We start from the raw sequence: 25,886 nt of genomic DNA, 5'->3' as shown, positions 1-25,886 counted from the left end.
TCAAAGAAACAATACAGAAAATGCAAACAGTTAAAAAGACATTTACTTTCCCTAAGCAGACTTTCAGTATAGGTCAGATTCAGAATTTTTTAATCGTCTGAAAGAACAAATAGAGAAAAATAAAGAAAAAAATTGAACAGGCTGCACTGAAATTGATACTATCCTAAGCTGTTGAAGTCCCCTTTTTTAGTTCACATACATGCAAAAATCCTCACCTAAAGCAAATTTAATATTTATAAATCATTGCCATTTCACAGAACTTAAAATAGTTGCATTTCAATTCTTAAAAGCCTTATTTTGAATAGAAATATTTGCAGCTGACATTACAATTAGTTTTGATCAAATTAAGAAAAAATTCCCCAATAAATTCCCTGTCTCACATGTAAAAAGTCAGAACAGTAAATGTGCCTCAGTCTCTGCTGCACTGCAGGCATGTCACCTCACATAATTAGAGTTTAAAAGGAAAACACTAAACACACTCACACACCACTGATGGGAAGGGGGAGTCACTGGAAGTTCTGTGATCAGCCCTGACCATGAGACACTTCAGCCCTTCATTTTGTGGGTTTTGTTAAGTTGTTGGTTTTAAGCACTGGACACCTTTACATAAAAGATTTCTTAGAGAAATACTGAGAAATTGTAATTACATTTCTGTAACTTTAAGTTATAAGAGACATAATTTCTTTTTTTTTAATAGGAAACTTAATTTGGTTTCCAAACAATTTTATATTTGAAAGAACAGGGAGTCCAGATCACTTCAGATTATCTTTATTCAAGTTCAGAGCTTATTAGAAATATAAATGCTAATACCTGCCACATCGGGAACAGACAGTATTAGCTGCTAGGTATTTAGATGAAAACAGTACATCTCTGCTGGTACACAAGATCAGTTTTAACAACCTTCCATGACTCTTGCTTTTTGCCATCAGAGCAGGACAGTTACAATCAGAGATTCAAGGGTCACAGCAAATAAGTTTAGCACCATTTGCCTCCTCTTAAAGACTATCTTTCTTCAAAACATTCAAAGGAAAGATCGACTCAACCCCATCAAGACCTTCTGAGTGAGCTCTTTGCTTGCAAAGTTCTAAAAAGATGCCACACATCAAACAATATCCCAGTACTACATGCAACATTCCTGCCTTGAATATGTACTTGTTGAGTACAAGAACCATGTTCTCAATTTTTGCTGAGAAATCAGAGAATCACATAATGGTTAAATTTGGAAGCAACCTTTGGAGACCATCTGGTTCAACCCCCTGCTCAAGCAGGGCCACTTAAAGTTGATTGCCCAGGACCACGTCCAGATGGTTTTTGAATAAGTCCAAGTATGGAGACTCCACAGTGTCCCTGGACAACCTGTACCAGTGCTCAGTCACCCTCACAGAAAAAAAACTAAACTACAAAACAAAACCAAACAAACTAAAAAAAAAAACAAAAACAAACCAAAAAACCCTCCCAAAAAACAATAGTGTTTGCTGATGTTCAGAAGACCCTCTTGTGTCCATTGCTTCTGGTCCTGTCATTGGGCATCATTGATAAAAGCCTAGTTCTGTCCTCTTTGCGCCTTCCCCCTTCAGATAGTTTTATACATTGAGAAGATCTCCCTGAGCCTTCTCCATTCCAGGCTGAGCAGTCCCAGCTCTTTCAGCCTTCCCTCATAGAAGACACGCTCCAGTCCCAGAATCATCTTTGTAGCCTTTCACTGGACTCTTTCCAACATGTCTGTATCTCTTTTGGACTGGGTAGCCCAGAATTGGACACAGCACTCCAGCTGTGGGCTGTAGCCTCAGCACTGATAAGCAGAAGGGAAGGATCCCCTCCCTCTACCAGCTGCTAATGCTCTGCCTACTACAGCACAGGATGCCATCAGGATTCTTTGTGGCAAGGGCATATTTCTGGCTGAAATCACTCATGAAGTTATACAGAAACCTTTTACATCATTATAAAATGGATCATACAGGAATATAATTTATAGTGACAATTAGAATGCCAGTTTATCTGACAAACTGAAATAAAGAAGAAATGGTGAAGTGAAAAACAAGTCATGTTACTAATATACAGACAAACTGCAGACTGCAAATAGGTATCTTTCAGAAAACTCTTCTGTTCAAGTAGAACTTCTAAAATCTATCATCTTCTAGACATTCTGTGTTAAACATGATTTCTATTTGTTTTTGTTGTTGGATTTGTTTGCTTTTGGGGGGGAGTATTTGTTTTGTTTTGTGCATTTTTAATAAAAAAATTACAGTCATACAAAAAATCTAAATTCAAAGGGACTTCTAGAGGTCACCTGGTCCAACCCCTGGCTCAAAGCAATGCTAACCTTCAATAACATCAAGGAGAGAAATTTTACAACCTATCTTAGAAATTTGTTCCAATGTTGTGAAAATTTTATTCTTATATCTAATAAAAACTTCCTTCCCCACGATCTCAGTCCACTGATTTCTACTACTATACACCTTTGTGATGAGTCTAATTCCACCTTATCTATACCCCCCATTACATTGCTTTACAAATCAAAATGCCTTCCACCCACCACCTCCCATCCAAACCCTCTTTTCCTAAGAATGAAAAACTCAGTTTTCTCTGTCTCCCCTCACAGGGCATTTGCTGCTGACCCCTAATCATCCTTGTGGTTCTCTGCTGAACTTAAATCAGTATTTCGATGTTTTTCTTTTACTGGGAACCCAATATGCTGCTTACTTATACAACATAATTTACTTGAGACATATTCTTGTAGAGCACCAGGAGGGCAATGAAATATAGCTGTCTATAGCTACACAATAGCCCAGACTTAGATATAACAAATTTTCTGAATTTTTACCAATTCCTTACTGCCTTTTGTTCACAAAAAAAAAAAATTCATGAGAAACTATAATCATGTAGTGTGACTGGAATGCCAAGCAATGGTTCTGAAGGCCAGCACTGAAATCCATTTTTAGATATAGTAATTTCCAAAATCCAGCCTTTAGCTCTTCCGTGCATCTCTGAGATCAGGATAATAGCAGTTGACAGAGAATTATAATGATGCGACAAGTTAATCTCTTCTGTAAGCTATTGTTTACACTTTTTAAAGGAGTCATTATTCACACAGTACAGATAGCTAAAATAAAAACTAAAGCTTAACAGGTTGAGCTTAAGCTTATGACTTGTTACAATTCAGATCCCAGTAGTTAAATGGGCTCCCAATGCTGACAGACTCCCCACACTGGGGAACAGACACCCACACACTGTACTATAGTGGATCTCTAAGCTCACAGTGCTTCATTCAAATATATTGAAAGAATACAGATATTTTGGAAGAGCTTAAAATTTGAGAAATTTGATGGTAAATTTGTGGCCATGTAAGGATCATTAAAATTCTTCTTAGCTATGCAAAAAAAAAAAAAAAAATAAAATCAAAGTTTGGCAAATTGCATGAAAAAAGTTTACTGAGGTCAATTTCAGCACGTCTCAAGTGCCTTCCATTATCTAGTCCTGTTTTAGACAGGTAGTTTCTCTCATTCAGTATGTCCTCACCCAGGCTCAAGTATCAAGCTGGTACTTGACAAACTGGTAAAATAGCCATTCTGGATGCAAAAATTCAAATGCTGAGTGGGTGCCACCTCAATTAATATTTTCTGATGGGATCAGCAGACATGAAATGGACTCTGAGGAAAACTACACAAAGTCCTGAGGAGAAGAAAAGGAACAGTATCAAAATATTAAACCCCAAATACTGAAAACAAAAACTAGAAGTACTACTACCCACAGTTATGTCCTAAGGGATTCTGAATATAATTTCCAGTAACACACTTGCCTTACTATAACTTACTGTTACTATCATGCCATTCCTATTTTTCAGGTAGGAAGCCTGAGAAAATACTTAAAAAATGCTCTAAACTTAAAAACAAGACTGTAACAGAGAGAGGAGCTGTAGTTTAAATAAAGTGTGGGGTTTCTTAAATGAAACTGTCTTGCTCCAGCTTCTCTCTGTCTTTGCAGAAAGTCAAAATCTATATGCATATGGGTACTGTCTAGCAACCTGCTGGGAGTCATATACTGCAAGTGGTTTGGGAAAATCTTTCTCTCCAAGAGAGAAAAGAGACTTTGGAAGGCAGGCAAACTTGTACTCAAGATAATGAACTAACTTGTTTCCAAATTCCAAACCAAAGCATTTTATTTCCTTCCTGAAAAATCAATTTTGTTCTTTATGGAGCATTTGTTGTGTGAAAGGATGCTTTTCATGTAATATATCTTTTCAGTGGAGGAGATTACTTCGGGTACAAAACATCCCCTACTTTGTTCCCAACATTGGGTAATACAGACAGGAGAGCTAATTTTCTGCCATACAGGAAGAATGGCAGGTGTGCTAAAAACTTATATCATCACCCTCTCCGAAACACAGTAAAAATCACTGTTAGAACTGACAGTTTATTAGATTAAAGGTACCATCAACAATGTCAATTCTGCCTGGTAGTCTTAACAGGAAAATGTTTTACAAGTTCTGCTACTGGGCATCCATTTAACTCCCAGCACCAGCTATGCTCTGAAACCGTGCACATAATTTATCTGGTGAACTGCATGTGTGAGAAGCATTATTCAGGCAAAACTTCTCACAGTCTGACAAAATCTTGGATTTGCACTGTTCAGATGATTGAACAAAGAGACTTTAGGCAATCACCAACAATAATTTTTATCTCCAAACATGCTAAACTGTAATACTACATGAGAACAACCTATTGCTTTAAAACCAGATTTGATAAAATACAAATAAATGGACTATTATTACATTTTAAACTTGTACACTTCTTGTCCATTAGGCTTAAGTATTAGTAAGGTTCACATTTTATCTTACACATCATTTTTAGCAATTTCCCCACAGAACACTCATAATACCTCCATGGTATCCATTGTAACCTCTTTGCTTACATATAGGTTAAAATAGACATTTATTCCAATTAGATGAAGTAAACAGAAAACAGCCTTTCATAATTCCTCAAAGTTACTGTCATCTTTTCTTTTAGATAGTAATCAACAGCCTTCAAAACAATTTCCAGTTTAAGTCTGCCACATGCAGTTGATGACAGATATGTATGCCAACAAATTTTCTTCCTGCATCATGGCAAACTAATTTAATTACCCCCAATAATATGCACAGTGTACAAATACATGTATTTAATAATAATCCTAACAATGCAGATTTGATAATGTACTGCATTTCTTTTCAGTGCAAATGTATTGCTACTACTCTGCAAGGTTTCCTGGAGTTTAATCTATTATTTCTCTATACTACAAAAAATATTTGATTTATAATCATCTGACCCATACTGTAATGTTTTCCAAAAAAGACTCACCTCAGACAGGTCACATGCTCAATAAAATACTGTTGTATCCAATATTCCATTGTATTTTATATCAGAACAGAAAGGGATGTTGTTTAAAAACTTGCAGCACATAATTTTTTAAAACATTCTGCTTTGATGGGCCTGTTTGTTACTTTTCCTAATTTCTGAAGATGCACTTGCTCAGTTTGTAATATTTGTTTTTTTCATTGAGAAAATAGCTGATAAAGGCATTTTCTGATGTTTTTACATAGAAACCACTATAATGAAAAGGCAGCACATGCCTTGGGACACCTACCAGCTCCTACTACTCTGTCTATGTTCAGCATGTCATGCTTTTGCCATGTAGCATCACCTACCACAGATGACATTAATAATGTCACAAACAACAAGTTTTCTATGCAGCTGCTGAAAGAATTCAGAGACCTTTCAATACACACAAAGTTAATTGTTGAAGCTGTTTTTCCTATTTTTCCTCTTCAAAACCCTAAACTAGAAAATCCCTTGAGTGAAAAGTCAGAGAAAGACTACCATCCCTTCTAGGGTTAAAAGACGCTTTTGTAAGATTTTTAGGTCAGATTAACCTTTTGCTCACAATAGGGCTGGTTATTGGTTTTATTTTTTACTGTCTTTAACACAGGTAAAAAAAAATCAATATGAAGCGAGACAAAGGGCCCTGGAGGCCCTGGCTGCACCAGCTTTTGGTTTGGCTCATACACAATCCTACAACATGCTGAGGCTGGGAAGGATTAGCCTGCTTGTGTTGAGTAAACCGATGATACTCAATAAACAGTTTCTGTTGTAAACCCCTTAGGACGTGCAAAGCCACACTAGTTGGCATTAGACCAGATAAGCTGCCGAACCAGCTGTAATCTCATTTAGACCTGAGCTGATCCTCCTGTCCTTTCATTCCACAGGATCAAAGCAAACCACTGAGGAGGCAGCTGTATTATAGCAGCAGTGCTTGCTGGATGCGGCAAACATTTCATAAATTCCTCTCCTAGAAGCAAGCCTGCACATAATCTACCCAGAGCCAGTTCAATCAATGGATTTCTGAATTCATTAGTCTTATTATTACAGGATAACTGTTTTCTCCACATAGTGTGGTAGTTGTTGCAAGCCAACTTTGCAAAACAGCTCTTATTGCTGACCATTTCTTTCTGGTAATGTGCCTTTGCATTTTTGCAGTGCCACATGAAAATGATTTAAATCACTTCAACGCAGTATTTTTTTTAAAGACTAGAAATAAAACCAATTCAGGAATATTCAAGTAGGAAGCCCTGAAATATAGTACATTCTTCCAAGTATAATTACCGGCTACCTGTTTGCACACTTCCATGCATCAGTAATAATGACCAATGTTTTCTGAGCTCAATGACAGCAAATGATAACAGCAAAAGCAGACATTATATCATTGTAGCAGCATAAATACAGACAAAAATTACAGATGTGAAAGGAGTAATTTTAAGGAAAAGATTTCTATTTGCCTTTTACTCCTTGGTTCTCTGGAATTAAAAAGAAGAAATATTTTCACTGTTAAAGAAATGAATAGTACAACTTAGGGAAACCAGAAAACCACAAAAGCAATAAGTTTTTTTAAACTAAGGAAAAATGAAAACCAAGACACTGGATCAAATAAGACTTGAGGGTGCAACATTCAATTTCTGTACCACATATGGAGTTTTCACTGTGCAATTATAGATAAAAAATGTTATAGTATAACCCCAGAGCTTTAGAAGAACAGAATGTGTAATTCCAAAAATGCATCAATTGACCCATTTCCCACCAGTGAAATCTGCAATATAACACATATTCACAGAAAAACAAAATAAAATCATATTTGTAAAAATTTTAAAAATTTTTTCAGTCCTTTTATTTGCTAATTGTATTAATCATTAATGTAAAGACCTAAGTCTTCTGATACAGCTGCATTAGAAAAGAAAAAGGATGTAATAAGAATTACGCAGTACAACAGCGATTTTTTAATGGGTCATGTACAAGTAACATTAGTTCAAGGATTTCTCCTTCAAGAATGAATAGTAGCCAGAAAACTTACTGTTATTTGCAGCCAATATAAATATACAATACATTCGTGCATGCAAACTGATAAGTTAGGAAGATCACTCTCAGAGAACTGCTCTGAGTTTACAGAGCACAAGAGAAAGTTTTGTATCATCTTTGCATGCATACCCTAACCTACACTGCACAGATCTACTGAACTTCTGTACCTGGCTGCTCATGCTTTTAATAAGAGTATTAAAAAACCTGTCCATATAATAAAAAGCTTCAATGAAGTATAATAAAATCAGATGTTTAATATATGTAAATGATTTTTTTAACAGATTACAGAGATGAGATGTTTCGTATGAAACTTTTTTAAGCACTAAAGCACAGATGTGCTAGAGTATGTAATAGGCAGCTGGCAAAGACAAACAAAAGGTATTTGCACCTGTCAACTACAGATGTGTAAAAAACTCACTACACATCTCTTCCTCAATCACTTAGAAACCATCTGATGTGTTAGTTAATGATTCCCCTCTCTCCACTTCATTCTTCAGACATAAAGGGGTCCCATTTAACATAATCACTTAATAACAGCAAAGTGATGGGTATCAGAACCCTAATTCTTCTAATATTTGCAAAATCCAGCTCTTTGTAATAATAATAACACCATGATAGCAAACTGTAAAACTGTGTAATTATACTTTAATTGTATTGTGAGGCATGCATTAATCACAAAGTTTAAGTACCAAGGATGGAATTATAATAATTCTGTAAAACAAATTTAAGCTAGCTAAGTAGGTCAGAACCACTAGCATGCAACAGGAGACCTCTGGGAATTTATCAGTTAATGGCTATTTATGTGCAAATGAGTGCCCTCCAACCCTCCCAAATCCTGTGTAGCTGAAGGGTATTTCTGTTAACCAGGAGCATGCTTAACTGCTGAGGCATAAATTAAACCATTTATTGGAATGATTTTAATTCTTCTCTCCCCCCACCCACTCTTACTACTCCCTCCACCCTCACTAGCAGCACAATTTACAGTATTAATTTACATGGAGATAGGATTGCTGAAGAGTTTTCAGAAATTACTCTGTTTCAAGGAAGAGAGGGGAAGAAAAAAAAGAGAGAACAGAAAAAAAAGTGAGAAAAAACTTTCAGTTAGACAGTAGCAATGCTACACTTAATCATCAAGTCTTCCAGAGGGCAGTTTGAGCTATTAGAAACTCCAGAGATTCAGTGCCACAGCAGTGCAGTGGAAACTCTTTCATAATAAACTCCAATGAAATGAAATTTTGGTTTACAACCTCACAGAATCATAGAATTGTTTAGGTTGGAAAAGACCTTTAAGATCATCGAGTCCAATCATTAACCCAGCACTGCCAACCCCACCACTAAATCATGTGCCCAAGTGCCACATTAATGTTTTTTAAATACCTCCAGGGATGGTGACACCACCATTTCCCTGGGCAGCCTGTTCCAATGCTTGACAACCCTTTCCATGAAGAAATTTTTCCCAATACCCAATCAAAACCTTCCCTGGTACAACTTGATACCATTTCCTCTTGTCTCACATTCTAAACTTGAAGACAATGAAGCTCAAGGGGGACTGTATCCACTGTATTTTCTGTCATAACATTCAGACTGTACACCTCTCAAAGGTTTTCCTTCAAGGAAGAAAACAATAAAAAGTTCTTGGCTGCAGGAAAAAAAACCCTTCAATTTTTGAGTTTGACTTGGAAAAACCTAGTAATTTTTCATGTCTTAGGAAAACAGATAACCTTTACAAAATACTCAGAATCAAGATGTATTGAATTTTCACTGTGATGTTAAATGGGGATGATTTACAGACAATATAAATGATTTCTCAACACTTATAATCATAGCAGTAATTCAGTACATCAAGATAATGTAACCATAACCTCAAGATTCACTTTTAGGCTTATAATTCAATATGCTCGGGGTTTCTTTTTCTTCTAAGTGCACGCACACATACTCTTGCAAAGCCTAGGGTCCCAGAGCAATAAAACAATAAAAATTTGATTATCCTAACATCAATTAACCACAGCTCCCTGTTACCCTAAACAGGGTCACATCTCCCCAATGCCTAATAATCACATTGTAAAAATCCCTTGATTGCCTGAATATATTCACTCTCCCTATGATGTTTGGATAATCATGGTTGTGTTATAGTTAATTACTATTTAAGAGATGATCACAGGGCATTACTTTCTGATGTCATCTTTGCACCTAATACAAAATTCCATATAAATGTAACGCACTGAACAAATACATGCACAGCTTTTCGTCACCAAATCAAGATGTTTTAGAATACCCTTGAATATATAGGTGCGGTGTGAATTCAAGGAATTCCCTGGGAGCACATCTTTAGCAGCTTTAAAATATTTTAGCAAGATACCCGGAACACTTATTGAAGTATTTTCAAATGCACACCGCCAATAGCAAATCAATATATTCCTGTCCAGGAAAACAAAAGAATGCCAATGAAAGTGTTCGTTTTTCGTTCTTGTGGTTGACTTTTTGAAAGGAAAACAAGACTGCAAAAAAGCAGTAGAAGGAAACCTCATTGTCCTGGCAGGCACATCTGTACCTGACTGTTCTTCGCTACTCCTGCCCCTCAATAAAAGATGACACATGCCCGACTGCAGTGAGCGCTCCTGCTGCGTGCATAATGGCTGCCGTGGCTGCCTGTGCAGTCCCTGCATTACCATGGAGAGAACCAGGAGCTTTCTGCCTCTTAACAGGGATTTCCAAGCATGCACATAAAACCAAACACTTCATACAACTCTTTGATAACAGCCAAAAAATTAATAAATGAACAGAACTGTTGCAGAGCAATTTAAATTAGCAGTAGAATAGCTAAGGCTTAGTAGAAGAGTAGGCCTAGAGAGCAATACTCCAAAGTAGTAAGTTAGCAACCTTGTTTGTGAAGTGGAAACAATAATTAAAGAATCTAGTCAAGCATGTATATAATGATTTGTTACCTTGGATGTGGTGAGGGTCTGTTAAACAGTTACTAGGGATAAGACAGCTTGAGTAGATTTATGATTAGAGTAGTTGATTGTCAATTGTTAGCAGTATGAGCTCGTTTGTAACTGAATGAAACTGTTCTGCTATGGAACTGCACGTACTAATTTTGCCGTGGAAACCAAATGTAAACTTGTTTGTGTATAAAAGCTGAACTGAAAATGAGGGTCTTTGGAATCCTGACTTGGGACGCTAGTCCTCAGGTTCCCGGGGCCCCGAATAAAGCACCGCATAAACCGACACTCTGTTGGTTTGTGTCTTTGTTTACGGGCAACAGAACTATTTGACTAAAGAAGTTCCCTCATGTATTTTCAGAAAGCATTAGCAGAGCTCTATTATCAGAGCCTGCAACAGGCGCACAGTTACCTCTCAGCTCCCTACAGTGAGGGGCTGCAGCCTTGTTTATGACTGTACCTTACAGCCATTGGCAGGGACTCTGTATGGCCCTAAGGTTTTAATTAACCCCGATTAGAGATAAACAGGGCCTTCTGTTTGTGAAAAAAGAGGAGAGAAGAGACAGTACTTTCAGCTTATCAGTCAACTAAGTAAACTACAAACTGCTTTTACCTTTCTCTACCGAGTAAAAATGTCAGGAAGGGACCCCCATAAGACTCTGAGATGATGCAGATGTACACATTGCAGAGTATCCTCTGCTCTTTCCAGTTTATTTCGGGGAGGATGTGGTGGCCTACTATTTTGGACTCATTTGCCATGAGGCACATTTTCACCATCCCTGTTTTAGTACATCTGTAAAGAAAACTGGAACATTTAGCCATTGGCAATTAGTGACACTTAGACTTATTCCAAGCCAAATAAAACAGGACAATGTACACCTACCGTGCCCTTTATCAATTAGCTTTCCTTAGAAAATTTCCAAAAAAGCATTTGCAAAGTAATTTTCTAGAAGATTTCAAGATTCCAACACATTACCACTGAAAACTCATCAGCCTGTTCAGCAGGGCCACTGTTCCATGCATACAGTAGAAGCCATCTTCACTTTCCCACTCCAGAAATTCCATGAACAAGTAGGACACAGGAGCACTACACAGGTTCAGTTCTTCCCCTACCCCCAGTAGAACAGAGAAATTAAAAAGAGTGCAGATACTACAAGTCAAAATGAATGACAGGTTGCCAAAGTTAAATTTTATGGCAGATTACAGTTTCTGGTACTATTTTTCATTACCTTCTAATTTCGCTGTGCTTTTGTTCTGTAAGGAAAAGCACAGAATACTGTTTAGGATGCATCTGTACTATTTGACCACCAGCTGCATTGAGCACTCCTTAATATCAAACTACAGAAACATAAGTGAAGGACTTGGTAGCACCTTGACAGTGATTCAGGAAGTTCATCTCACCAGTCTGGTAAGCTCATATAAACTACTTTCTGGCAAATGTTTGTCTAATTTGTTGTCTTTAAAAAAAAAAAAAAATTCTACAAGTCTCTCTTGAAGCCTGCAAGAGTGTTAAATTTTTCAGCCTACGATAAGTAACCACAGTAAACTTCTGCCTCAAATCAAGCCGATTCCATCTTCACTGGCACAAAGAACAACAGAAAACCCGCAACATCCTTTTATATACTAGGTAACTTCCAGCATGTCTCTCCTCAACTTTTCCTAGCTGAAATCAGTTCCATCAAACTTATACAAACTTCCTACTCTTACCACTCACTTCTGTGACTCTTTCCAATTTTCGATTTATTCATAAACGTTTTGTAAACTGACATGTCCAGAACTGCATACAGAATACTCCGGCTAAAGACAGAATAAGCAGCTCCTCTTACCCGCAGGAGTTAATTATTAACACACCCCACAACGATATTCACGTCACATTAGGTCCTGCTTCCTAATACTGTACAGGCTGTGTACATGAGAAAGTCACTGTTAAAAGTTAGCCATCAGATGCAGCCAAATTTCAGATTTTCTTGCAGCCACCATGGTCTTACAAACTCACATAAATAAATATCCATGTAAACAGCAGTGAAAACTTAAGTACCACGCTCACCTCCCACTCCCTTTAAGATACAAGGGAATCCACCTGAACTACCATTCACAAAAAATTTTGGTATTCCTCCTTACACCAGGCAGAAACTTGCTAGTGCAGGGACAATACTGGATCTTGCAGCCATCTGTGCTGAGCAGGTAGCAAAGTCTACAAGCAAGGGTAGAACAGAGAAATGAGGTAACAGCTATGGCAGCTACTTCACTTCAACCAACCCCAGATGTGGAGATCTCCCATTTCTCTCACCTCATGGTGCATACTACCTCCCCACACGTGGACAGTACGGCTGCCACGCCAAGCATTCCATATGTTGTATTTGCATTTCTCCTTCCTGATTTCAGTACTTGGCCTTTACTATTTCCTCTTGTTGATGATAATTTCTTTCAAAATATAGAAATAATTTTCAATTCTGGTTTTGTTTTCTATACAAACATAGAGAAATATCCTCTAATTTTTGGCTACATGCAAACAGACAAACTCTGTAACTCATTTTCATTTACTACAACTAGTTGTGCTAAACTGTTCCTCATTTTCAGTGACTGAAGTGATGCCATTAAACACTAATAATACTAAGATAATACAAGTAACACCGAAGCATTACACTACTGATATTTTCTATGAAAATTTTCTCTCTCATTCCCATAGACTCACACCATCTTACAGAAAAACTGTCTGTACTTTTAAGGCTGCTGTTTTCTTTTCTCTTCTTTTTTTTTTTTTTGTTACAATACCCAGAAACAAGTACAGTAGAAGTTGTTTTATGTCCAAGAAGAAATTTTATCTTAAGCGATGCCGGGGTACATGCCGGGGGAAGAAGAATCAAATAATATATACCCAGAAAAGAGAAAACCAGAAAAGAGTAAACAGAAAACACAATGTATTTAGATTCATCCCTTCTCTTCATTTAGTCATTGCTTTCAAGAGAGCACAACAAATTGTTTCTGCTGATGAGGTAGTCCCAGAAGTGAGCAGTAAGAGAAGCTGACACCAGTAAGTTACAGCTGTCAGTAATAGAAGTAGAAACAAATTTGGAAAAAATTAAGCAAGTGGCTATTCATCACTGTAGCTATTAGTTTTCAAAAAAATGAGTAATGGTGGGGGGAAACAAAACCCGAAAGTTTGTTCTACTGAAACACTGAACTGAATCTTTCAGAACTGCACACAGTACTACAGTCTGTGTTGTGTCCGGCATCTGCAGGTGCTTTGCTTCTCTTCATTTTCCTCCATTAAGACAAGTATATTCATGTGTTCAGTTAGCACAAGGATTCTCCTTGGAGTTGGTTCACAGTTTTTTTCTTCTCTTTAAAGGTCAACTTTCTTTAAAACACATAGGTACAAATTAATTCTCCTCTCCAGAGACTAACTCCTTTCACAGGGGCTAGCAATAGAGACAAGAGTACAAGGAGAAATATTTTGGGTGAAGCAGAGACGGATATGTCTAGTTCAGTGCACATAATTGACTCGTCCAACCATTCTTGACATAGCCAAGACAATGGCTTGCTCTTGTCCCAGAATGTACACTTGCTATTTTATCAGTCAGGTTTCCAATTCTCTCTAAGGGACCAGAAACATATGGGCACAGGTGGGCAGGGGCACAGACTGCACTCTGGTGCCAGAGAGGCTGAGGAGCTGTCTGGAGCCAGCTCACCATCCGCTTTCTCCATCCTTCTGCACAGACTGTCAGTAGGAGGCAGCATTGACTCTGACAGCAGCAGCTCCACACCACCAAGTAGTTGGGAGCTGGCTTTATTCTTCTGTCATTATATAAGCAAGATGACACTGTTCTCTAATCCAGCCAAAGCTGATAAGTACCATCAACCTGTCACTTCCTACATTTCAAATTCTAACACTGCAGCATCAAAGAGTTTTTACATTTCGATTTCTTTTGCTGGCAGCGGTCGGTAGCCTCTCATTCTCCCACGGTGTTCTAATGCAGCATTTGCACACCGGGGTTACTCCCAGCCTGAATAGCAGGTCATCCCCTACTCACTGAGCTCATCTGTGGCCCATGTGCTAGGCAATTTAGATCCAATCAGCCCTTATTTAGCTCAAGAGTAATGAGCAGCATAGTGACACAGACTTAAGCCTGACCCTCAGGACACTGCTCATCAAGCAGTAAAACTGTGACAAAATCATTCATCTTCCACCCGCTGGCAAGAAATAATACTCGCACTCACTGTATTACTTTTTCAAGACATAGGAAAAAAAAAGGTCCTGAATTTTCATGATGTGAGACATTAATTTGCAGAAAGCTGAATTCCCTTAAACCCCCCTGTTGCTATGAGCTCACCAGGGGGAAATAGGCCTTAGGAGACTGAAATGGAATAAAGAAAATTGCTTCAGCTTTCTGTTCATTTTAAATAAGCCTTAAATCTGACAAGAGATATCCTAAAGAGAGAAGAAATATATATCTTGTAAGGTAACGAAGAAACAATCAAAATTAAGAGATTAGAAGGCTACTTGCATATAATGGTTTTATTGGCAAAAATATTTCTTTTGTTTAACATCCACAAAAATATACTCCATATGAAAAGCCATTCTCTCACCTCATGTGAAGAACAGAAGGAAAACTGAGAGGAGAGTTAATTTGGGGAAAATAGTTTCAGAAGTGAGACACTTCCATCAGAAAACAAATCTGTACTTTATGTCCTTCAAGGAGCACATATTTCTCTAAACAACTGCAGGGTCCCAAGCAGCAGGTTCTCAGTACACCTGGATATGATTTCACTCTTTTTTTCATGGATTTACTCTTTCACAACAGTAAGTCTTGTACTGCTGTCAGGTAGGCTACAGAAAGCTTATATGGACTATTTTTTGGTAGATAAAATGGGTACAATGGAGGAAACACAGAAAAATGTTTCCATCTGTACCACCGGGGACAGAACTGTGTATCTTCATGATTGATGTCTGAATATTAGACTTCAGTTTCTTTAGCTTTGGGTGTCTACCAAGACACTTTTTTTGGGCATCAACAACTAGCAGCTTTTTTGACAGCTTTTTTTGTTTCAGTCTGTTCTTAAAGTGATTCTAGACTAGAACAGAGTAGAATAGAATATTGCAGCTGGAACGGGTCTATAACAATCATCTAGTTCAACTACCTAAGCAAATCAGAGCTGATCAAGAGCTAAAGCAAATTATTAAGGGCATTGTCCAATTGCCTCTTAAACACTGACAGGCTTAGGGCATTGACCACATCTTTAGGAAGTTTGTTCTACTGCTTGACCACCTAAGCAGTGAAGAAATGCTTCCTAACGTCCAGTCTAAACCTTCCCTTGGTTCAGCTTCGAACTACTCCCATGTGTCCTATTACTGTAGTCCAGGGAAATGAATCTAGCACCTCCTTCTCCATTTCCCCTCTTCAGTAAGCTGTAGAGAGCAACGAGGTCATCCCTCAGCCTCCTTTTCTCCAAACCAGACAAATCCAAAGTCCTCAGACACTCCTTGTAGGATATGCCTTTCTAGCCCTGTCCCCAGCTCCTCCTTCAGAGGCTCTCTATTGCATCTTAAACATCAACATAAAATTGATTTTAATCAATTATTCAGCTTTAACGTGGCTACCTACAGATTCAAGGAAATGGACAGTGAAAAGTGGAAGTGAATATTCTTGCAAACCTGAACCAATGCTATACATACACAGGAACTTTCTATAAGCAAAGTATCAGGTACATGGCTGCAGTGCACGCTCTCATTTCACTCCTTAGCACAGTAATATTCTCAGAGGAAACAATCCAAACACACATCAGTTTTATCTAGTCATCTTTGAAGATCAGAATACAAGGGACAAAGGTGTAAAATGTTCTTTAGGAACCTCAATAAAAACCTGGGAAAAAAATCTCAAATCCCACATAAAGTAGGCAGAAAAGAAAATTCAGTTTTAATTATAAGAGCCACACCTTAAGGCAACAACTGTAGCTAAGAACACACACAGTATTCCCTCAGAAGACAGTAACAGACTATTTTTAAGCATTTAGACACAACAAACCTCTCAAAATGCTGCTATATTCTACACCAGTGCTTGCTTCCCATGCATTAAAGCATTTAGAGACTAGATGTTTATTGCAATCATTCAAACATCAGTTTTATTAATGGAATACCTGAATTTCAAAAAAAAACCCCACTAAAAATATTTTAAGCCATAGATCGAGTTAGTACAGCAAGGCACGCTTGCTTCCCAAGCATAAGATGTATGTTGTGAAGTGAAAAAGGAAGGATTTATTTCATGTTTTTCACACAGGTAAAAAAAATTCATAGCAACTTCTAATGACTTTCTAATGGTCATTCATTAAGCCTGGGAGATCTTAGAGCCCAACTAACATCATCTGACTCTCAGTTCAATGGCTTAGTCACAGAATTGCCTTCTGTGCTTATCAGAACATCACAGCTGGTAGCTTTAAATATCTTCACAGGATGGGATGGGTAAGAGAAGACTTATGCTCTTCCAAACTCTTCTGAATATAGTTTTCAGAAGCTCAACATCAGAAAAAAGATTTTGCAAAGACTAACACTAAAACCCCTGAGGGGCAAGAAAAAAAGGAGGGAGGACCTTTCTATTCTCCTCCTGAGCTTATCTGCTGACTTACATGGTAACAGAGAGGGGGAGAGAGGCTTCTGTTGGTCTCGAAAAAGCTTCCCACAGGCTGTTTTGATGGCAAGTACAATGCAAAAAAAAATTACAAATGACTACACATTTCCATAGCAAAGATATACTGGATAATCCATTCCTATCGTGATTTCTCTTACAACCTCAAGGCTAAACACACTCTACAGAGGGAAACATCCAGTTCTGTTGTTATCCACGGCCCAATTATTAATGCAACTTTTAACTAGAGACAGGTTTACCTAGTTAGTATTCCTGTAAGAGCTTATGAAATTAACACAGCAATACTTTTAAAAATTGGCAAAAAATACAAATGGGCATAAATACATAAGAATTGTTTTCAAAATAAAATTACTGCTTATTACAGTATTAGGTTTGTGGTACTTCTCATTTCTGCTATGAGAATTAGCAGTAGATCTCCTTGAAACTAGGCAAAGATGTTTGGAGCACAGCAGTGATTTTACACCTGGGCACATACATTTTATAGTCCTGTAACTCTGTGCTAACACATCACAAAACCTAAATGCCAGGATGACGACAATAAGAGAATGCTCATGTCAGAGCAATACCCGATTGCAATAAAAGACATTTTAGCATATTTCAAACGCTTCTTTTAAGACTAACGTATTGAAGTGCCAGAACCTACAGCAGATTTCTCCGAGTCTTGTGTCCATTTTTACAGCAAGTTCTGTCAAATCCATTTAATGCCATATTTTTATTAACCTAGGGTTTCTTTTTGTGCCATCAGACACTCAGATGACAGGTAGTGCTAGAGATCTGGAACAAATGAAAGCACACATGGGCAAACATCCTGCATTCACCTTTCAGAAAAAAAGAAAAAAAAAAAAGGCAAGATTCTAAAACACTGCTTAAAAACAGGAAAAAAATAAAAGAAAAAAACTTATGTCTGAGCTAGAAGCTGAATCCTTCAAGCAAACATAGGAAGCAAGCACTTCACATTTTTATTTTTGGGAGTTTCTTGATTGTTTATTGTTTATTTTACATGTTTTTAAAAAGGACACCGTATTAAAATACAACCTTACACTATGAACCTTACACTAACCTCACTAGGAAGACCAAATACTTGCAAGTGCCAGCAAGTAGCATCTTGATTCCACTTATCCAGTCACCACATAACTGATAAAAAAATGAATAAAAATGAATTCTCCTGCCAAGTCATAGTTCTAATTAAATATATAAACATCAAAATAATCATAATGGTAGCAATCAATAAAAAAAGTGGATTAAGAAAGCTTATTTTAAACAGTCTAAGCATAGGTAAATACAACAATCAAAAGCTACTAGCACTTTTCTAGCAGACAGGTAAAATACAAGAAAAATCTGGAAAGGGTTATTTTAAAACAGTAATGTAACAATGGTGAAGGTGGGGGTTTCTTTTCAGATGCCTTTTAAAAAAAAGAAAGAAAACAAGTGCACTTTCAAACCCTTGTATGTCAAGTTTTAGCCCAGAGCAAGTTTTCGCTACTGTGTTACGAACCCTTGAAAATAAAGGTTTATAATGGAAATGCTGACAGACCCATAACTATAGCAGCATGAATAGCTATAATTAAAGAAGAGCTTTTGGCTACACCTCAATCTGAAAATGAAAGACTGGAATTTTTACAGTATCCTCAAAGAAAAGCAACTGGGAAACCTGGAGTGAGATTCCAGCAATCCAACAAGATATGTTAAAGGGGATTGCTAAAACTATTTGCTATTTTAAGCTTTAAATACTGAGGCATTTAGTTAATGTAACCAAGTCAGTATTTTCATAATGCTACTTAATCAGTAATAAAGAATGCTCCTGTGAGCCATCATCTGGGGTTAGCAGAAAGTGGCACATGAAGTTATTATTTCCTAACAGCCTAGAGGGAGCTGCTTCTCTCTTTAATCAGTAATCTCACTTCCTTCCTACCTGTAAATTCTCTGTCATACAATTATAAAATTATTAGACTGCGGTGTACAGAGAAATTACATTTATGAAAGGCCTAGTAGCTTATATCAGCCTGGATTTTAAAAACAGGCACTGAACCATTTCATCCTTTTTTGAGTCTGCAGACAGACCAGGCCTAATCAGTCTGGTCAAGCCAACAATAGTTGAATATATGGTTAGCACAAAGTCATCCACACCTTTTGAACCAAGTTGTTTTACTTGGTTGTATTAAAATGTGTTTTAATTACTTAACAACAAGTGTTGTTTTACTTGCATGGCAACCGAGGACTATTTTCAGTGAGTCTGTCCAAGTGGGAGAGAGAATCAGTAATATTTTTGTGTTCAATACAACCTGAAGATCAAAGTGTTTTATCACAGAATATGCCACATTAGAAAGAAGCCACAAGGATCCTCAAGTTCAATTCCTGGCCCTGCACAGGACCATTCCCAAGAGTCACACTACGTGCCCAAGAGTATTGTCCAAACATTTCTCGAACTCAGACAGGCTTGGTGCTGTGACCACTTCCCTGGAGAACCTGTTTCAGTGCCCAACCACTCTCTGGGTGAAGAACCTTTTTCTAATATCCTTTCCTGACATAACTTCAGGCCATTCCCTCAGGTTCTGTCACTGGTCACCACAGAAAAGAGATCAGTGCCTGCCCTTCCTGTTCCCCTCAGAAGGAAGTTGTGACTGCAATGAGGTCTCCCATCCATCTCCTTTTCTTCAGGCTGAACAGACCAAGTGACCTCACATACTCCTCATACAGCTTCCCCTCAAGGCCCTTCATCTTCGTTGTTCTCCTTTGGACACCCTCCAATAGCTTAATATCTTTCTTATATTGTGGTGCCCAAAATTGCACACAATATGCAAGGTGAAGTTGCACCAGTGCAGAGACGAGCTAAATGTTAAGGAATTCAGTTTCTCTGTAGATGGGATAAATAGACTGGTAACAGTAATCAAATGTACAAATACAGAAGCTGCAATAAAGAACTGTTAAAAGAAAGACTCTAATAATCTCTCTCATATCGATTACTGTTTAAGCATGTTGATAATTAAAATATTTCAGCAGAACTGTTTTTTGTAAGAAAAGGTATCTTTGTCTATCTACCTATGTCCTGTACCTTGTTTGTGGTGAGCTGAAAAGTCTGGAATGAACTTCTATGCCCTCCTCTCTGTGCTACAAGAGGGCCACATAACCCCCAATCCTGGAAAGCTTTTGAAATAATGCCAAGTTACGAAATAGGCAACTTCTTCACCAGTCTCAAATTTCTCCCTATTTCATCTTTAAAAACAACAAAACAAATGCTGTGCATTAGCTAATGGGGAAAATGTCAAAGTATTTTTGAAGTCTCCAATTTATTCCAGGAAATACATTCAGTTGAACTGAAATAATAAATAATAAATCAACTAAACTTAGTTTTGTGCTTCATCTTTTTTCAAAAGACTGCTTGAAAAACAGTTGTCTTTGGATCTATAAGCTATTGACAGCTGCAGTCAAACTACAAGACAATAACAAAGGACCTAGTTAAAGAGAGTTCTTGCATATGGGCCTCAGTATTCCTATTATGTACTCTTCCACAGCTCTTTACACATATTTCAGTCTTGCACATTTCAAGTAATGGCAGATCAATAGCTGCCTCTTAATATCTTATAAAAAAAAGGCAGTTTGGGCTTCAAACTGGAGGACTGCTTCTCAAAGGCATCAGTAGACAAAAAATATGCTTATTGAAGGGCACTGTGGGTGTTGAAAAATGAACTAGTACATCAAAGCAGAACTGCTTGAAGTGGTAAAATATGATTTCCTTCTTTCTTATTGAATCCCAGACAAGTATTTAAATCTCCATAACTGTGGTATTTGAATGCAACCTTGGTGAAAGAGAAAAAACAGAATGAAGGGTCTGAAAAACAGCATACGTTCAGTCAAGAAACAAAACCAAAAAACAACCCCCCCAACTTAAGTAATTTAGTACAGAAAATAATTTTGAAGCTCCCTGTCCCAAAGGAAAGATGATATTGTCTGAAATAGTAGCAACTGGATGACTTTCTAAAGAGCCACTAATTTATAACAAAATCTCGGGATGTCAAACCTAATCTCCTGAAACAGTAAGGAAACATTTCTGAGTTTCAAAATGCACTGAAGTATTGGTGGATTTTGAAATTTAACATATCATTCACATCCCTTCCGAGATTTCTCTTTCCTTTTGCTCTATTTCAATAAAAAAAATTAATACGAGCTACACTTTAACCCTAAAAACAAAAACAACGTGCCAGTCTATATGCACAATTTAACTAAATAACTTACCGAAGTCTGGCTAGTACAACCTGAAGAAAATTCAGGACCATACTCAGCTCAGCTCCTCGACAAGCAGGCAGCAGCATAGTAAAGCCATCATTTAGCAACTTTTCCTCAGAAAGGCTCAAGTAGCAACTAGTCTCAAACGCTTCCTGGACACCATCAATGTAGGTTGAAAGTAGAGTCCAGAGACTGTGTCTCTGTGTGTAGTCATTTTTGTTTACTAAAAACTCCTTTGCCTTCTCACGGAAAGCACTTGAGATTTTCTCAGCTAGGACGCTAATGTCCATGTTCTTCTCAACATAAATCAAAAGGAAAGCAAAATGACCTCTCCAGATGAGAGCTCTCTGAGACACAGTGATGGAGGATGGAGCCAGGAAATCCAAAAGATCCAACACTCGACTCACTATATCTTCTGTCTCCGCAACAATTGCTAGCATGAGGAATAGGTTAAAAAAGTTCTGCAGCCCCACTTCTGTCAGCTCCTGCATTCTTCTCCGATGGAACTTGGAATAAATTCTACATTAAAAAAAGCAAACAAACAAACAAAAAACCAGGAAAGAGTAAGTTTCTTAACTTTTCTATCTGCTTGAGAGATCAAAATTGTATTTTCATGCTTTTAGTTTACAGTTATCCTCTTCCAATAACATTTAAATTTTAAATATCCTTTTTTCTCTCTCCTCTTCTATTCTTTTGGCTACTGGAACAAATGTGCTCCTTCATGTTCTGCTCCTATTTTAAGCTACATGTTAAGTGTTTCCAATATGAGGTGCAGCCTAAACCTTCTTCCCTATCCAACCTCTAGTGCACAGTTAAGCACAATGTAAACGTCTAAACCTTCTCTACTTGTGATGGGTGTCCTCCATACCATGCCTTCATATCAATCAAGTTTAGCCCATGAGGGCTTCTAGGAAAGGAAGCTGCCAAGTGACAGCTCTTTGCAACAGCAAATCATTCCTGTATACCAACCTCTTCCCTAGAAACTCCCTTATTTCCATGTGGAAATCAGCTACTGATTTCCGTTATGGTATACTGCCACAGCTGCTGTGATCCAAGTCTCACCTATCAAACCATCACTGCAGTAAAAGGGAGAGGAAGATTTCTAAACAGTGTTTCTCCAAAGTCTGTATCAACCTGTATTGCACACCTATGAAAGGAACTGTGGACTCCAAGTTCGGAAGAAAACAGGGAAACTGAGGTGTTCGGAAGAGAAACTTCTCTCCAGCAGGAAGATGGTAAACTTTACCTGTACTGCTTATGGGATAGTGCTCAAGTCATAAGTAGCTGATGGTGACAAGCACTGCTACTTTGCAACTTTAAAGTGGTTGACAAAAACAGAAAGTTTTTACAAAGACATCTTTTCTGTGACCTTTGCTTGGATCTGGACTTTTAAATAAATGTCACCATTCCTACAACAGAGGAGTAAGATCAAAATGGCTTGCTTAACTTTTTGATTTGTAGGTTTAAAACCTTGGGTATATCCTTCGCCTTTAATTTAAAGTAAGTTCCACATACAGTAGTTAAACACCCATAAATGCTGGTTTCCTACTCTATCACCTGGAAAAATAGTTGGAAATGGTGCTGAAGTTATCAAATCTAGCCACTAAAATTACAGCAAATCCAATTAATGTTGTTTAGTAGTAAATTACTACTGACAGGCATTTACATTTTTCATGCATCAATTAATGCTTGGTTAGCTTCTGAAAACAGAGTTCATCCCAAAATCATAGCTGTAGGCTGTTAAATTTTGCTACTTGTGTAATTGATTTTTTCAAGGTAGAAATTACGAATACTGGTTGAGCAGACCAATGCACTGAGTGTTGTGTATTATTATTCCCACTCTTAAATTAGGGAAAGCAACAAGCTATAATAGCACAAAAATGTAAGTATAATTTGCTTTCAGTGAGAACAGAGCACGGTAATTAAAATCACAAAATAAAGCAAGACACTGATACTAAATCCAACAACATATTTGTTTCTATGTAGTTGTAGTGATTTTAAAACCCAAACTTTACTGACTATAACAACTTGTGAAGTGTACATAGACATTATATTTTTGGCAGGTATACTTTTCTGATAGCCAAGACAACCCTGCTTTCTTGGAAAAAACACACCACATAACTTGGTAAGGTGTGCGTACACACGAGCAGTTTCTTATGTATTTATTACTTGTGTACATGAATATCTTACTAATATTTACTAAAATTTTAATTAATTTTATTAATACTTAATAAGATCTTTTTTAAAAAAATCAAAACCATAAACCAAAACTAATTCTAAGTCTTCTATAACTAATGAAAAAATTTTAAAAGTTAGCCCTTGTAATAATTACTACAATCTCATTACTATAATAAAAGTCTCACGGATTCAGTAAGCATATAAAATATCAAGAGTTTGATTTAAAGCATATATATTTTATGTTTTTTTAATATAATGACTGACTACTTATAATTAGTATGTTTCAAAATTAAATGAAAAATTAAACCCGCACAAAAAATATTGTGAGATATTTTGAAAGTCATTAAAAAGAAACTAAATATAAATGAAATTGCAGGCCTACCAAGTGTCAGTCTGCATGTTCTTGGACAACACATGGCTTATATGCAATTCAAACAATTTCTGTGCTTTTATTACATTACCTGTCTGGCAACTGGGTTGTACCACTGCACAGGTTGCCAGTGTACCCAATGCCTGGCCAGCAAGATGAAGTAAATCATCACAAGCCAAGGTGATTCTTGGACCCAGCTTCTGGACCCTGTTACAGCCTCAGCTGGCAACAGAAACTTCAGGGAACTGCTTTCTTTAAATTATTAATCACCTTGGATCCCTCATCCACCTTACTTTCTCATGGGCACAGTACCCGCCCATCTTGCATATGGCTGGAAGGGCCACTGACTCACTACACTTACAACAGGAGAGAAACTAAATAGTGGCCATACCGTCCTTTAATTTGTTTCCAAGGATGCACGCCACTGTTTTCTTCTTTAATCATCCGTGCCAAAATGCAGAGAAAAATGAAGTAACTGTTGCTGGACTTGTACAAAGAAGGGATCTGCTGTTCACAGCAGCAATGTTTCACCAACTCAAGCATTGACAAAGAAGTCTTATTAACATTTGCCAGATCCTTCAGACCAAGCCAAGGAACAGTAAAGCCACTGTTCTAAAAGAATAAATGAAAACAGAAAGATTATAAATAACAGTAAATGCTAATATCCTAAATGCAATAAGATGCAATCCTTCACACAAACAAAAGGATATATTCCTACCAAAACTAAAAAATAAAAATTTATTGTAACTATGTACAAAGTGTTTTTACAAGATCTTAAAATCAGTAGTCCTGATGAAAAGCAAGACTAAAATTATAACTTATTCTATTGACACATAATGTAATGGATCAAAGCATAAATTTAAACATGATTTCATTAAATAAGTAGCAAGTTTAGGGATACTGCCATTGACTACGTAGTTTTACAGAAGTATTTGCAATCAAGCTTGGCTTGAATTAATGAGTAAAATTCAAGGACTGCCCAAATGCAATTCTATATTTTCATATATTCATCTACTTACCAGATTCTTGCTGTAATAATCCCAGAGTATGGTGACAATAGATAGGTTCAAATCCCAGAAACTACACAAAGTCAAACAGCACTGAAGATGCATTCTTAAGTGTTCCTCTAACACACCGGTCTTGAAAAGGAAGTAAGAAATTAATTTTAGGAGGGGAGCATTACCTTATCTACACATAAACCCAACACTAACAGACTATTCAAAGTAATTTCTTAATACAAATATTATTTTTAATTATATACTGTTGAGTAAATGCATCTGCTAATACAAGCAACAAACTAGAAGATAAAAGCTGACAATTGTATCCTGTAATCCAGCCAATGTAATACTGTGTCACAGAATCACAGAATCATTTAGGTTGAAAAAGATCTCTCAGATCATGTAGTCCAGCCTTTGACTGACCACCACCAAGTCAACTAAACCACAGCACTAAGTGCCAATCCAGTTGTTTCTTTAACACCTCCAGAGATGGTGATTCCACCACCTGCCTGGGCAGCCCATTCCAATGTTGAACAACCCCCTTTCTGTGAAGAAATTCCTTCTGATGTCCAGCCTGAACCTCCTGTAGTGCAGCTTAAGCCTGTGTCCTCTTGTCCTGTCACTAGTTGCCTGGGAGAAGAGGCTGACCCCCACCTGGCTGCAACCTCCTTTCAGATAGTTGTAAAGAGTGATGAGGTCTCCCTGAGCCTCCTTTTCTCCAGAGCTGTAGACACATTAGGGTAACAGCCAGCTCAACATTGAGAGCCTAACTTGAAACATGACTGCATGGTACAGAACCTCACAAAACAGTAAATGGGGCAGTAGCCATACTGAATGCATGAGTCAGCTGAACACTTAAGCCCTTTTGTCACGTATGTCCCAAGGAAAGCTCATTCACCACTGGCACAGAGGGAAGGTGCAACCGTCTAAGAACTCATATTTCTCTTTATAATATTCCAAAGAGGAAAATCTTTTGTTTCTGAATCATGTTCCTTCTCAAACCTCTGCAACATGGCTATGTTCCTAACATTCCAGACGATTCTAAGTCAAGGGCAAAATAAGCCTCTGAACACTGGGGAAACAAAAAGTACAAAAGACTTCCCACACAACATTTTTTGTGTTCCAAATTTTGCATTCGAAAGGAA

General features: G+C 37.4%; 1 protein-coding gene across 5 annotated transcripts in view; it reads right to left on the bottom strand.

Annotated features, from left to right (window-relative positions):
- MMS22L (MMS22 like, DNA repair protein) overlaps nucleotides 1–25,886 on the bottom strand; it is a 99,067-nt gene that overhangs the window by 39,348 nt on the left and 33,833 nt on the right. For all 5 annotated transcript variants that reach the window (XM_027694722.1, XM_027694751.1, XM_027694739.1 and 2 more), the window contains 3 exons: nucleotides 24,763–24,882; nucleotides 24,135–24,355; nucleotides 21,205–21,714 (listed from right to left, as the gene is read on the bottom strand). In XM_027694722.1, coding sequence (XP_027550523.1) covers nucleotides 21,205–21,714; nucleotides 24,135–24,355; nucleotides 24,763–24,882 — 851 coding nt within the window. The remainder of the gene's footprint in view (nucleotides 1–21,204; nucleotides 21,715–24,134; nucleotides 24,356–24,762; nucleotides 24,883–25,886) is intronic.

The sequence above is a fragment of the Neopelma chrysocephalum genome, unplaced genomic scaffold, assembly GCF_003984885.1.
Source record: "Neopelma chrysocephalum unplaced genomic scaffold, ASM398488v2 Primary Assembly neopelma1_23b, whole genome shotgun sequence".
Taxonomy (NCBI): Eukaryota; Metazoa; Chordata; class Aves; order Passeriformes; family Pipridae; genus Neopelma; species Neopelma chrysocephalum.
This window is presented reverse-complemented; position numbering and strand designations above follow the sequence as displayed.